General features: G+C 40.3%; 1 protein-coding gene across 1 annotated transcript in view; it reads left to right on the top strand.

Annotated features, from left to right (window-relative positions):
- brip1 (BRCA1 interacting helicase 1) overlaps positions 1-6,403 on the top strand; it is a 50,556-nt gene extending 44,153 nt beyond the window's left edge. The window contains exons 17-20 of the mRNA XM_072393162.1: positions 3,677-3,789; positions 3,887-3,969; positions 4,093-4,377; positions 5,689-6,403. Coding sequence (XP_072249263.1) covers positions 3,677-3,789; positions 3,887-3,969; positions 4,093-4,377; positions 5,689-6,386 — 1,179 coding nt within the window. The 3' untranslated portion in view covers positions 6,387-6,403. The remainder of the gene's footprint in view (positions 1-3,676; positions 3,790-3,886; positions 3,970-4,092; positions 4,378-5,688) is intronic.
- The last annotated feature ends 8,189 nt before the right edge of the window (positions 6,404-14,592 follow it).

The raw sequence follows: 14,592 nt of genomic DNA, 5'->3' as shown, positions 1-14,592 counted from the left end.
TGTCACTCACTGAATTATGCTAGATAGGACCTGCTAAATGTTGTCACTGTTTAAAACTGCCTCAAACTAATGTTAAGTTTGCTCTGTCGTGAAACACATACTCTTTTTTTTTCCTCCTCATGTTAATGAAACTTAAGGTATAATCATTTTCCTGCCTTGATTGCAGGTTATCCTGTTTTAAAGGGATTATTATTAGATGTAGTATCTGTAATTCTTTTCCTTTTTGTTTTTTTTACTCCATATGTTCACAGTAAAGCTGAACCCCTGGACACAGGCGTACATACACATGCGTGACATGTTCTTACATTGTCACTTCCATGCACTAGTGCTAACATGTGCACATTCTACTGAGAGCACACATGGACCCAGACATATTAACTCATTCATTCTGCTTCTACATTCACACGACAGCACCCCATTGCTAGGATAAGAGGTGTAAGCCCAGCTTTTCTCTATTTAAACTACTCCAGCGCTCTGGATGCCTGCACGGCCTGCATTCCCAGACAGGCATAACTCGTATATGCTACAACCTAAGCACATAGCATGGCATTTTACTGGCCTGTTGTGTTATTGTGACAGGATCAAAGGTTTAACTTAAAAGTCCTCTGCAGAGAAAGCCCTGCAAAAGGTGGTATTGCATTTATGTTGAGTTTTAGCTTGTTTTTACAGTGAACAGTCATGTCCTGCGTGAGTAAGTCAAACAATAAGTAGATTTAACAAGCAATAAAAAGACACATCTGATAAGGCATCTTTCCCACTTTAATGAAGAGCTCTTTTACTAAAGACACAATAACATTTGAATTCTAAGGCACGACAGGCAGACAAGCCTATAAAATGGATGGAATATAAGGGATTTTGGAGGAATGTTAAAGAGTTCATGGCAATCCTGGAGAAGAGTGGATGATTGATGCCCCTGCAGACTCAAGACAGTGTACATATGGCTTTATCATCAGAAGCTCAAGGAATGCTTTATGATGAATGATCGCCACTTTGATGATCACCAGCATTTTACTTGTCAGCAGCACAGGTCAACTTTAGAAAGACGTCTCAGTCAACATACTTTTGTTATCTTTTTATACTCTTAAACAAAAGGTAGACATTTTACAACTGATTAATTGTTCTTGTAGTGTGTAAACTGATTTTGTATTGTTACAGAAACAATAGTTAAACAATAGTTTGTTTAACCCCTTCTTTGACTAAAAAAAAAAGGGAAGCCTACAAATGAAATGCTAAACAATTATTAAATACTAAACAGTTTTACAGGAAAATCTGGCAATTGCTGTATTAAGTGAAAAAAAATCTCAAATCAAAGATTGAGAATCTAACAAGTTCAGATAGTTTTGAGATCAAGTAAATAAAGATTTTATAATGAAGGTTGGGTCAATGTAGTGACTGAGTCTAAATCAACAAGTGTAAAGACAAAAAAAGAGCAAACTGGACCAGGTTATGACAGACTAATCTAAATGATCAAACAGAAGTCAAGGCCGAGGCCAAAAACGGTTTTTATCTACCAAGAAATGAAATTACTTTGACCAAGTTCAAGATCATGAGCAAAGATTTTGGAGACTGACGCCACAGCTCTGTTTGATACAGTTCGCTATTAATTACCATTCAGTGCTGGTGCTATTTGTAGTTGCAAGTGAACCTTCTCATATAATGTGAACTCCATCGATCCAACTTTCAAGCTTCAAATCAAGGTTACCTTTGAGTAGAACATAAGCAGAGCAGAATTTAAGGATAAGACTAGTCTCCGTAGCCCCTATGTGTGCTGATCCATGGGCATATTGGAAATGAGTGCGATAGTTTGATGCTCTTGTCAGTGTGGGCGCACACACATGGACGCTGTGTTGAAGACGAGCCACTCAGCTGTCAGCTCAGCCACATGTGGCAGATGATGCGCTCAACAATCTCAGTGACAGGCACAAGATGTCCCGGACTGCCAGAGGCATGCACACTGACGCACGCACACACACACGGTGTAAAATGTAGCTCAAGCAGATGCGCTCAGCTGGGAATCGTGCCTAGTGGTCAAATATATGTTTTTAGGGATGAACAGGTTGCTGTAGAGGACAAGGTTGAAGCAGGCGAGTGATCTCTTGACATTTTAACTAATCCCTTCTAGCTTGTGGTTTCTTGCACATTTGCGATATTTGCTAGCAGCCAGAATTGGCTTTTTCACATATGCAACCTGTCAAGTTAGATTGGACGATGACATGGTACAGACCAGGGACGTGATGGCTCGAATGCTGAAATGGACTGTGATTGGATTTAGATGACACTGCTGGCTCAAGGCTACTGGCCTCTCTGTGTGTGGAGAAGTGGATTTGTTAACTAGTCTGGTGTCTCATACATTGGCAAATCTCTCACCATGAAGCCAGCAGCATTTGTAAGACTTTCTGTGATATAGTTATATGACTTTCTCCTACTGACAGCTTGCTCTACTATTTGAAATCTTCTGGCAATACTCAGCCTACATACTGCAAGCTATCTAGCTTTTTTTGAAGGTGTTTTGAGGTGGCAGGTGTGACGTGGTTGCCTGGATAGCTTCTTAGGTGAGGTATGATTAGTCATAGTCAACCTTTACAGCAACATTTAGGATGTCCTGTGACTCTTCTTATTTGTGTATGTACACACAGCCCTGGCAGGTCACAGTGGCATTGCGTGATTTGTGTTGGGGAACAGGCTGTACCTGCCACGGCCCCATGTTATGTGGCTTTGGGCAAACACACGGTTCCTGTCAAATACAGTTAGAGCCCTGCTCAGCAGCGTAAACTGTATGGCAACCCGTCAGACGCCAGCTGAACTTTTCATTTGTCAATTCTAAAAGGTTAACACTAAAATCAGCAGCGACAGATGCAAATGGATGGATGCTCTCCTAGCTGTTATGTGCAGGGATGCTTGATGTGCCTAGACCACCTTGCCTCCTCCCTCCTACCTTCCATATACTAAGTCATGGCCTCTCTTTAGCCCATCTGTTTCCGTCTCAGGACACGTGTGTGCAGGGCAGGTAACACCTCATCCTTTCTTGGCCTAAATAATATATATTTGGGTTTTGGGCAGTCTGCCCTGGATGCCCATATAGTGTACCCATTTGTATTTCATGTTAGAATCCATTTTGTTAAACTTTATTTGACATGTATGAAACCCAGTGCTGTTGTTTTTTAGAGCAACTATTAGTGAATTATGTTGAGTAGTGCTTTTGTTGCTGGCTCCTGTTGGGGAGACATGGAAAATAAATCCACAGCTACAAACAAACCTGTTTCACCAAAGTTTCAACGTGACATTTGTGACTGGGACTCTATAGGTTTGTAGATTTTCCATCAGTGAGTGGCTGAATTTTTCATTCTAATGATTTGTTTTAAACTATTTCAAAATGAGTGTGTGCTCTGTTGGTCACATAATACAAGCTATTCGTGGACATTAGTGTTCTCTGGGAACTTGTGATGCACATTTTCCAGTATTTTTGGACATTTTATAACCTAAATAAGTAATTGATTAAAAGAGACAATAATTGTCAAATTACTGCTGAGTGCGGAGTAAGGCTTGAGAAAGTAAGACCTTCTAACAAAAATGGAAAATTTACAATTTAGATAAAACCCTGTTCTTCTCATTGTCAACTTTGGTGAAATGAAAAGTTTAAGGCATACTCATTTGGCAAACGTGTTTGTTTTTATAGGTGGAACTGAAGATGAAATATAATGACCAGCACTGCAAGTCCAGAGGTCTTCTTCCAGGCCATCGCTGGTATGAGATTCAGGCCTACAGAGCTCTAAACCAGGCTCTGGGGAGGTAAATCTGGCCTCATAACACACTGTGCTACAGGATGTCTTAAAAGATTCTTTTTGTGCTCTCTTACATAATCAAACCTTCCATCTTCATTTCCCAGGTGTATTCGCCACAGGAATGATTGGGGTGCTCTAATTCTCGTGGATGACCGGTACCGGAATAATCCTAATAGATACATCACAGGTACCCAATGTTATTTATGATCAGCTTATTTCCCAAATTGCACAATCTCTCATTTTGAACACTAGGTGGCAATAGTTATCCACTGTAAGATTTTTGGAAGCCTTTGTCTCTTTATCTCTTTAGGTTTGTCTAAGTGGGTCCGTCAGCTCGTCCAGCATCATACCACCTTCAGCAATGCCATGCAGTCTCTGGTAGCTTTCTCTCAGGTGCAGCAGAAGGTGGAGATAGCTCCAGCTGATAACCAGGCTCTCATCTCTACTGTTGAGAGACAGAGTCTGTCCAAGGCTTTAGAAGTTGAGATATCCAGTTCCCGTGTGAATCCACCTGAACCCCAGGATGACACGAGCCTCTCAACCTATAATTCTTTTTCTCACACACAGCTGAAAGTTGAAAACAATGATAAAACAGGTGAGATAAATACAAGTATTAATAGTTGGTAAGAGTTTTGGAGCTCACAAGTTTATCTAAGGCCTCAGAAATGTATATTTAAAACTAGTTTTTCTTGGTCTAGAAAGTCCAAAGTGATAAAGTTGATTTTGAATTGATGATAAGGGGTTTATTTTTGTGGAATTAGTGGAAAATATTGGGACACTTCATTCTTTTTATTGATTTTTATCTTGTGTGTGTGTGTATGGGCTTGTGTGTGTGTAAGGATCAAGCTAATGTAGTACTCTACTTTTCTTTTTTTCATAATAAACTTTAAAAAAAAAAAAGATAATACGAGGCATTGGTACCTGATTAGGACACAGTGATAAGGGCTTTGTCTTTATGTTGATATACCCATTTATGATCTATCGTATTGACGAGTGGGCAAAAAGTGAGCCATATTAAGAATATGTAAGCAGCTCATCACAGCATGCACATTTGTGGCCATAAATGCTCTCTATTGTATTCACATGTGGTCTAAAGCTGAGATTATCAGACTTCCTACGAGAAAGCTGGCTGGGACTATCGGTGTTGGGTTATCTGAAATGATGTGAAGTTATCTCAGGTTTTAAAAAGCATAGCCTCTCCTCCTTCTCTACCACAGTAAATGTTTCTCAACCTCTTGCCGGTTCAGACCAACTGAAAACCCTTGTGGGGTGTCGTTACCCCGATGTTGCGTGGATATGTTTTAAGATGGGTGTTTGGCAGCAGCATACAGTCAAAGTTGTCTTTGGTGTATCATGAGTGTTTTCTACAAACTTGATAAAGAAACAACTTTAATTTGATGTCATTCCCTTTTGCACTGAAGAGTACATGAGAATGACATCACCACATGGAAATGTTTTGAGGTGACATGTTTGCACATCGCCTTGGCGAGCACCTATTGTCTTCGGGGTCATGACGAGGTTGAGCTGTTTGCCCAGTTGAATTCAGTGTGGTGGATAAAGTGGTAGAAAGGCATTAGCCCCCCTTCCACTACCCCTCCACTTCCCTCATAGTTGGGGGTGGGGGGCCATGGAATCAGTTGAGTGGCTTGCCTCATTACTGTAAGGTCTTTTGCGTGCCTGAGTGGCGCTGGAGCGAGCTGATGAGCAGATGTTGGACTGTTGCTTTTAATTAAATCCCAATGACCTTTGTTTGGGTTATATTGAGCGTATGCCTACATTTATTACATCTTTATTTTCCCTGGGCATTCACAGCACTCTTGCAGTTATTTCTCTGGTTTTAAGATTAAATGTGTTCCCTGTGATCTGATTTCAAATGTTAAAAACTAATTTTACCTCCTTGCTCCAGAAACATTGAAGATGCCTAGAACAGCTCAGCCTCTCTACCACATCTTCACCTGCAGCCCCACAAGCACCAACTTCAAGAAGCCAATCTTTAAAGCAAAAGTTCCCAATAATATCATCCAGCATGAGAACCACCAGAAATCCTATCCACCACTGAAGCCTGCAACATTTCGCCTCAAGCAAGGAGCTGAAGGCACTTCCAGTGACGTCAAAGTGGAATCTGGTAAACTGGGTCCAAAGATGTCCGTAGTAACGGCACCCTCCAGTTGTGAAAATGAAGCACCATCTGCAAACACTTCTGATGAAGATGAGGATGAGACCATTTTCTTTACTCCAGAACTTTTTGAGGGAGAGGGAGATGAAAGTAGCCCACAGAAGGAGACAACGACCGAGTCTCTTCCCAGTATCGTCCCAGTTACAAAGAACCCCGCTCTGCTATCAGAGGAACCGTTTGTCTCTGAACAGGACCAAGGGTTAGCCTCTGCTTTTGATGGGCTGAGTCCAATTTTAGTCAAGAAGGAGAGCTCAGAGCTTTCACAGGGATATAAGGAAGAAATTAGAGGACAGGAGCAGAGTAAGCCTGGAGAGGAAGTAGAAACCCAGAGCCGACAGACAGGCAGAAGGCTTTGCAGGCTATCCAGATCCAGGCAGAGAACCCCCCCCACTCAAACAGGTAACCAACAGCCTGTACACATGAACTAGTTCAGACAAAGCAGGATGTCTTTTGTGAGAAAAAAAGTTCTTCTACCAAGTGTTGACAGTAGTTCATGCTTAAACAAGTGCAATGAAAAGGACCGTGTTCAGTTAACAGCTTTGTTACATCATTTTTTTTATTCCATGTTGAATGTTTCACAATTACATCAGTGTTGTGTTGTCAAGTATCTAAGCATGTCACAACTGCCTCAGGCAATTAGGCCACACACTAATACTATGCATGCTGCAGATGATGAGGTTTCAACCATCATATATCATCTTCTAATGTAGTGTGACAGCTTATCTTATTAAGCCTGTTCTCAGTTAACTAACCAACATTATTATTGAAAGTGCTGCACTGATTCAATGCCTCTCTCAGCAAATCATTAAAATACATCATCGATGTTTTTTAGATGTACGTAATCATTTAGTTGTGTTTAATGATGTGTCTGTAGGTAATGGGAGAAGAACGTGCATATTGTATCATGCCTGATTTAACCTAAAGGGACACTTTATTTTTCCAATTTAATTTCCAATTAAGTCATTTCATGCTATAAACTGAAGTGCTTTAATGGGGGACATGCATTTGTTTCACTTTCAAGCGTTTGCTTAAATTTTGGTAAGTGACAATAAAATGAAATGTTTGTATTTGATTGTTTTTTTTCCCTTTGTTCTCCATAACAAGTATAAGTCCAGCATTAAGAAGTTTACATCATAAAACAAGAGGTGAAAGTGGCAAATCCGGTAGAGGTTTCACAAATGAAGTGCAAATAGTCTAGAATTACCAAGAATAGCCATTATTATTTTGATGGCAGTGGTTCACAGTTTTACTGAACCTCGGTGGTCATTTGAAACTGTTTTCCCTTGACATATTGCATGAGTAGAGAGCAGTTAATCTAATCTTACTTTCACGGTTGACTCAATAACACAGAATTTGACAAAATACTCCTAATAATCCCATACTATTTTTGCTATAACAAAAACAGATCATCTTTACATGGGGAGAATTTGATGAATTTACACTGTAGCTTCCATATTTATAGTCATTGAGTGTTATTTTATTTCTGTATAATTGAGGACCATTCACATCCTAATCTCCCTTTTGTACTTTCTTCGTAGAGGAACATTTGTTGTTTGCCGTGTCTGCTTGTGTAATGCAGTTTAAAGACCATATTAGGTTGGTAAACCAGAGAAGTGGATATCATTTAATCAAACCAATGCTAAATGGAGGATCATCAAACAGGCTGAACTGAAAGGAGGCCTAACTATGCCATAAAACAAGATTACAGTGATATGATTTGTCTTATTACATAACAAACTTCACCAATGTGTGATTTGTGTAGAGTAAATCCTTGCCTAACCAAGACCCTTGTCTATGCAATTGTGCATGGCCGCTTGTTAGCATAATCAAAACTATGGAGAGACCAGCGAATGTGTGTTAAAAGCATTTAATAGAAGGCCAACATTACTTTTTTCATTAACACCATTCAGCACTTCCCCAACCAAATCATTAGTGCTACACACAAAGTAGTGTTCTTCAACCAAAATCACAGTGGAAATACATCGATACACAGTTACTAATCAGAACTGGAATGGAGTTCAAACTCCGGTATTATCAAAGTTTCTCGACCTAGAAACACTTTGCAACAAATAGATTGAATTGTTACTCTAAGCAAAGATAGGGACTCTAAACATAAAATCATGGCTAGTCTGAAGTTTTCTCACAGGAGCAGTACATGGTATAACCTCTGGGTGCTGGATCAGGTAGATCAGAAGTGAACGTGTCATCGTCGGGGGGGGACCCGACCTGTTTGAATAACTATCGACCAATTTCCAACTTGTGCATTTTGTCAAATGTCCTTGAAAGGTTGATGAATGATCAGTTGTTAGTGTGCCATGTTGCCCTGAGATTTGTTACAAATTGCAAAGCACCCACTCACCACTGTTCCTTACATGGCAGAGTTGAGTGGCCTTCATTGGCTGTACGTCGTCTATCACATTGGCACACTCATATATGAAGCCATTTTAGGCCTACTCCAGCAATATATATGTGACTATAATACAATAACCAGAGTACTTATCCTGTGCGCGCCAACGGCCGCTAAATGTCCCCAAAGTTCGCACTGAATTCAGCAAGCACTCCTTCATGCATTTTGCACCGACTGCTTGGAATTTACAACAGAACAACAACAGTTTCTCTTAGAACATTTAAAAACCTTGTGAGCAACTTGGAATCAGCTTCATACCTACTTGCTCCTGCTTTAGATGAAAGAACCATTATTTAACTTAATTGTTCTGATCTGATCTGACGGTATTTTATGTTTGTTTTAACCCTCGAAACTTCATGTTTTAAGCTGCCGTTTTGGCCAGGCTTCCCTTGGGAAAGACATCATTGTGTCTCAATGGGACTGACCTGGTTAAATAATGACAAAAAAAAAATACATCCAGCTTTGTATACTGAGACATTCAGCAGAAACCTGTAAAAATCCAAAAAACTGTCTAGTTGTGGTATGAAGGCAAGGAACATTAAGCTCAGTTAAAAATGTTTTTGTATAAGCAGTTAATGGCAAACTGCCACCTTTAATTACTTTACATGAAGAAAGCCAACACTTGGTGGCAGTTAGAGGAAAAAACTCCCTTGTCTTTTTAAACAACTATGTATTTTGCGCACTATAAGGCTCACCTGATTATAAAGCCCCCCCTCAATTATGGGGTCCATTTCTGTACTTAACCCATACATAAGGCGCACCTGATTATAAGGCGTACTATTACCTACTGTTCTCTGATTGGTTTATCGCTGCCAGCACACGTAGTGCATGCATTACGTCCCTGTGTCAGCGGGAAATGGTCCGACGGTGGTTTTTACACTTTCTAAACTTCTAAACTGCACGTCGGTCTGCATCACCCATCTCAGACTGAAGAACAGACTCTCACTGGGACCTGGGCTGAAGCATTAAGGACACGATTCAATCGCTGAGTACGAGCTCCTGACAATCTTCGCCCCATTCAGAGGGAATGGCTGGGATCCGCCTGACCCTGGATTCACACCCAACGCAAAGCCAGCGACGGAAGTGGCCAGTTGCCATTCTTTTCCCATGTAGGAGAGCGAAGAGGCAGAAGTGAACGTAGCGGTGAGCGGCGCCAAGGGAGAGCGGTGAGTGATGCGGAAGGGGCTTAATGCCCTGATGAATGCTCGGCGCTCCCCGCGGTAAATTCAAAATGACGGTGTCCGTGACAGATTTTAGAATCTGGTGCGCACTTAAAGCGCACCGGATTATATGGCGCACGGACGATTTTTGGGAAAATGGAAGGCTTTTAGGTGTGCCTCATGGTGCGGAAAATACGGTAATCAGGTGGGGCAACAAGCCCAAATATCTGGAGTGAGAGATGCCAGAATATCACAGTAGATGACTGGAAAGCAGTCATATTACATGATGAGATCTGTGACAGAAATGGAAAAATTAGGGTCAAGAGATCAACGGGAGAGAAAAAAATAATACCTCCGAATGAATATTCAACTAAATAGTGGATTTGCTATTTTGGACACCTTCAAATTTACTCCACCGTGGTTAATGATTCGGTATGAAAAGATTAAAAGCACAACTCTGCCAGAGTTACTGTTCTCACATCATATTTTAGTGTTTTCCATTTAAATAAATGATAGATAGAATTGATAGTTCTTTTGGATCAAAAATATATCGACGTATCATTTGTAAGTTATAGAGAATCACCTAGTTAAATTGTGTAGCTTAATTTTATTATCGAGTGAGCACAATTCTAATGTACAGACCTTAGAAAGACTTTGTCTGTCACTGAATGTTCTGTAGATCTCATTTTGCATCTATACCAAATTAAAACTACGTTTGGTTTTTGTTTTAACTTAGCTGTAAAAGTGAGGAGGTCCTATAAGCAGAAACGCAGGAGATTCAAGAAAACCTCTCCAACATCCAAGGTAAGCCTTTAGCACCACTGCTGGAGCAGGTCAGTGGATATGGCTCTTTTCATCAAATCTTAGTGAACTCATAACTTTGGTGAATCCTGTTTTGAAGCTTGTACTACTGTTTTTTTTTTTTTTATTATTATTCTTCAATTTGTCACCTCATTCATTTATGAAATAAAAAATCTAATTGGTTTGTCCTGTGCATGCTGTCTGGGTACCAGCAGTGAAAGTTTTGTCATTTGTTCTGCTCTCTGAGACACGCACTCTCCACAGCGTGGAAAAAACCAAGTGGTGAGTCACATAATCATTTCTCACATCCTGTACGACATGGGCTGCTTCTGTGAATTTTTGTTCTAACAGCTGGAATAGAGAAGAAAGGGGGTTTTATTAGAATTAGCAGAGACAAACCATTTAGATTAACTGAGTATTTGCTAAATGACATGTCTTGATTTGAATTTTTAAAGCCTTGGAAAACAGGAAAAATCATGAAAGCCTGAGACAGACTTTAATTGTACTTACAGAGCGTCAAAGATCAGAAGCCGTGCTCTTTGGGACTTCACTGCTCTGTTTGTGAAATGGAGCTGCTTCCTGATGCACATGGTAATTTCTAAGGAGAATATATACGTTTAGTTAATTTTGTCATTTCTTCCAAATGGTATGAATACAACTGATAATCAGTAAATGATTTTCAGTTTGGCTTTGATTTAGGTTGGATTTTTTTCAACTTTACAGGTGCATTACAACGTGCTATGTGTGAATTCAAGCATGTGGATTTTTTAAGAAAAGACAGATTTAGTCCTCCTGGACTGACCCGTCACTGTCAGTGTGCTCCTCATGAACCATCAGTTCCAGACAACTGGCTGCTGGTGGTTCAAAGTTTCTCATCCCTGAAAGCCCTGAGGACAGCTCTGCAACCCTACTGCAGCAACAGTTTAACTGGTGGGTTGGCGTCTGGTCTGACTAAACAAATGTTCTGTGAGTTATAAGTCAAATATCGTATGACTATCGACACGGCAACCAACTGAGCATTTAACATTGAGCCCAACTGAAAGTGCTGTCTCACTTATTCATGTAGCATATAATGCCATCTGGAACCCTGAGGAGTGCTCCGTTACCAGATTTCTGCAGTGCAAAGGCTGCTCCTCTCAGAGCCCTGATGTGTCTGCAGCTTTCATAGCAGCTGAGATCTTGTACCCGGGGAACACGGCTCAGGAACAGGTAGGTACATTTATGTGTGGCGCAAGATGTGAAGAGAGTGTAGCTCAAACATTCTGATTTGTGTCTTTGGTAAAAATCGTTTCCTAATGACTACTTCCAGTAATTTAGTAAACACTCGGCCGGTTTCCTCCACTGTGTTTTGTTGCCATTTACACATACATTGGAGTTTGACACTCGAGCTGCATTTTCTCCCCTTTCGTCTTCTGAAAAGACTGACATCAAGAAATCACAGGGCACTGTGAGAAGGGTGAGGGAATCCGAGTGCTTCTTTGGCTTTCTGAATAGGGTAGCCCTTTAGAGCTGAGGACAGGGACTCCGGAGTTGGCAGCAGCACTGAACAAATAGCTTTTGCAGCCAGTGCTGTACAGCATAGTGTTGCAGAGGTTCATAAATGACACACATGTCCCACAGTCACGTGGGTGCCAAAAAATGTATTGCTTTGAATTTGTATTGCTGTGAAATTAATCAGGACACTGCCTTGTGCATTAGTTATATTCTACTTGGATTCTTCAAAGGATAGATGAGAGACGCTCATTATCAGAATCTCCAAATCGCCAAATGTACATTTCATACACACACACAGGAATTTGAGCTGGCGTAACAGCGCCACAGAACATTAAATAAAAGTTAACTTAGCAGAAACAAGTAAAAAAGAAGTTGTGCCTTTGAAAAAAATCTAAACAATTGAGGTTACAATGTAATGGGGAGCTAGTATCATGAATTCTGTTTCCAAATGTACTTCTAATGATTGGCAATCCACGGAAGAATTTCAAAGAAATGAAGTCCAGCCACTGCAGCTATATAATATGATCTGTCAGCATGGGTTCAGTAAAGTGACTCTGATGTTTTGTTGTTGCGACATGGACCTCCCAACATCTATAAAAACGAACACATGCTGTTCAGGATGTCAATCAATAACCACTCCACCCTCCATAATCCGACTTACAGTGGTAACAGAGCAGCTCCAACGGATGCCTTGGCCTCGTCAATTTTTATTGATTTTTAAATCCTGAGGATTTTTTTGTAATCAACATGCCTTAAAGGCAGGAATCACCTCTGTGCTAAGTTGTGTCTGATACAGGCGTGTTTTAAAAGGAATGTATTTGCCCTGCACATACACTCAGGAGTTGGTTGTGTACTGAAAACCAAAACCACCAATATCTTTTTTCAAAACACTTTGTACACATAAGAATTTATTGCAGACCTCCATAGTGTGCGTTAGCTTCTCATTTAGTTGGGAAGCCCAGTCTTTTTAATCTTTTTCTTCTTGTTTGCTGTTGCGGTAATAGATTTAGTGTATGATCTACTTAAGTTTATTGCTTTAAAAACATTTGGATAAAATTGTGATCCAGGCATTGCTTGAACATAATCTGGAGTTTTACACATTTCCACATAGTATGTTTACACTAAATAAAACCTAACACTTTCACATCAAAATGTCTTTTATCACATCGACTATTCATTTGTATTCACTTGTCTTAAAATGTGCTTTGCTTTTCATTTACCGTCAGTGATTTAAGTGACTGTGTTCAGTTTAATTGCGTCTTTCTTGTGTCATTAGAATGTGATCTGCACCAATTAACACTGCTGCCAGGGAATCCAGTATGAACATGGTCCCATTATTACAGCAGATTGTTTTTCTCATGTCAGACACTGATGAGATGATCACTGTAATTTGTCAGATTAAACAGATTAACCCTGAATGACGGGTAAATTCAGGTTAAATTGCAACTTTCAAAACATTGTTGTACTTTCATTTCAATGATCTTGGGTTTCCTACTTATCGAGGTTTAGTATTTTTGCAAATCCCAAACAAATACTAGTTCATGACAAACGCTAACCTCAACTCCCAGTGTAGCCCTAACCCTAACCAGAAAGGACATTTTGCTTCATTAGGATTTGTACCCATAAGGACCACCTGTCCTGACAAAGTCATTGTACCAGAAATGATCTCAATGAGGTAACAAAACCACGAGAACGCACAACATTTACATGGGCTTCAAATCAGATCTTTGACTTTGCAGTTCCATAACCTTCTTTGTCTTGTTTTTGAGCCAGTCCTTGGTGGATCCTAAGTGACTTTAGGATTATTATCCAGTTGCAGGGCCTTCTTCCTGTTAAACTTATACTTACACATATATATATATATGTATATATGTATATGGATGGGCTTTGACCTGGTAATTCCGTAGCCCTCAGACCACAAGTTTAGAATAATGGTCTTGTTTGTAAAGTAGCCTCAACATTTTGGCCATCTGGATCCCACTGTGAATTTGGCTAAGCGCATCGGCCAAAAGGAGGTCTCCATACACCCCCTCCCTACACCCACACCCACACACACATACACACCCTCAGTGAGGGGTTGAGGTCACTCTGTGGTCTACCCTTCACTGTTCTCCGCTGCTGTTCAGTTATAAAGTTGACAGGCACCATATTGCATGTAAAGCTGTCTGGGTCTGTCGCATGCAGTCAGGCTATCTGACCCAACACTTCTGGCGTGGCGCATGACACATTCGCAACAAAAGCATCATCAACCATTGTGAATTTGACCTGTTGTCACAGTTTGTCATAATCACAAGCTCTCGCTTGTGTCACTTACTGCGCTGCTATCCGTGTGCAGTCGTTTCACTGCTCACCCCGGCCTTCAGTTGTCATACCTGACCTGTTGTCATAATTGCTTTGACTTAATCTGATTATTGTTCTTGTTCACATAATAGAAGGGCACGCAGGCACCATGTGTGCGTCTAATGTGCGTCCTTGTTGCACAGATGAGTTGGGTTTTTTTTATCTTTGTGCCCCTGTTGATATTAAAGGTAAAGGTTATTTGAAGCACAACAAGAATTCAATTTAGTATTCAACAGAAAGAAGATCATTCAAGCTCTCTTTCAGAATGAATGTTTATATTTGTGTTAATAGATTCAGAGTAGTCAATTGAGTTGAAATCTTTAATACTTTTACCCACAACTAAAGCATTTTGTGGCTTAGACCAATGTCGACATCTTCATAACAGAAGGCACTTTGAATGAAGCCTCTTCAATTCTACCTTTGATAAAGTTG

Source organism: Leuresthes tenuis, unplaced genomic scaffold (genome assembly GCF_036924035.1).
Source record: "Leuresthes tenuis unplaced genomic scaffold, fLeuTen1.0.hap1 SCAF_9, whole genome shotgun sequence".
NCBI classification, from domain to species: Eukaryota; Metazoa; Chordata; class Actinopteri; order Atheriniformes; family Atherinopsidae; genus Leuresthes; species Leuresthes tenuis.
Note: the sequence above shows the minus strand (reverse complement) of the source record. Positions and strands in the feature narration are given on the sequence as shown.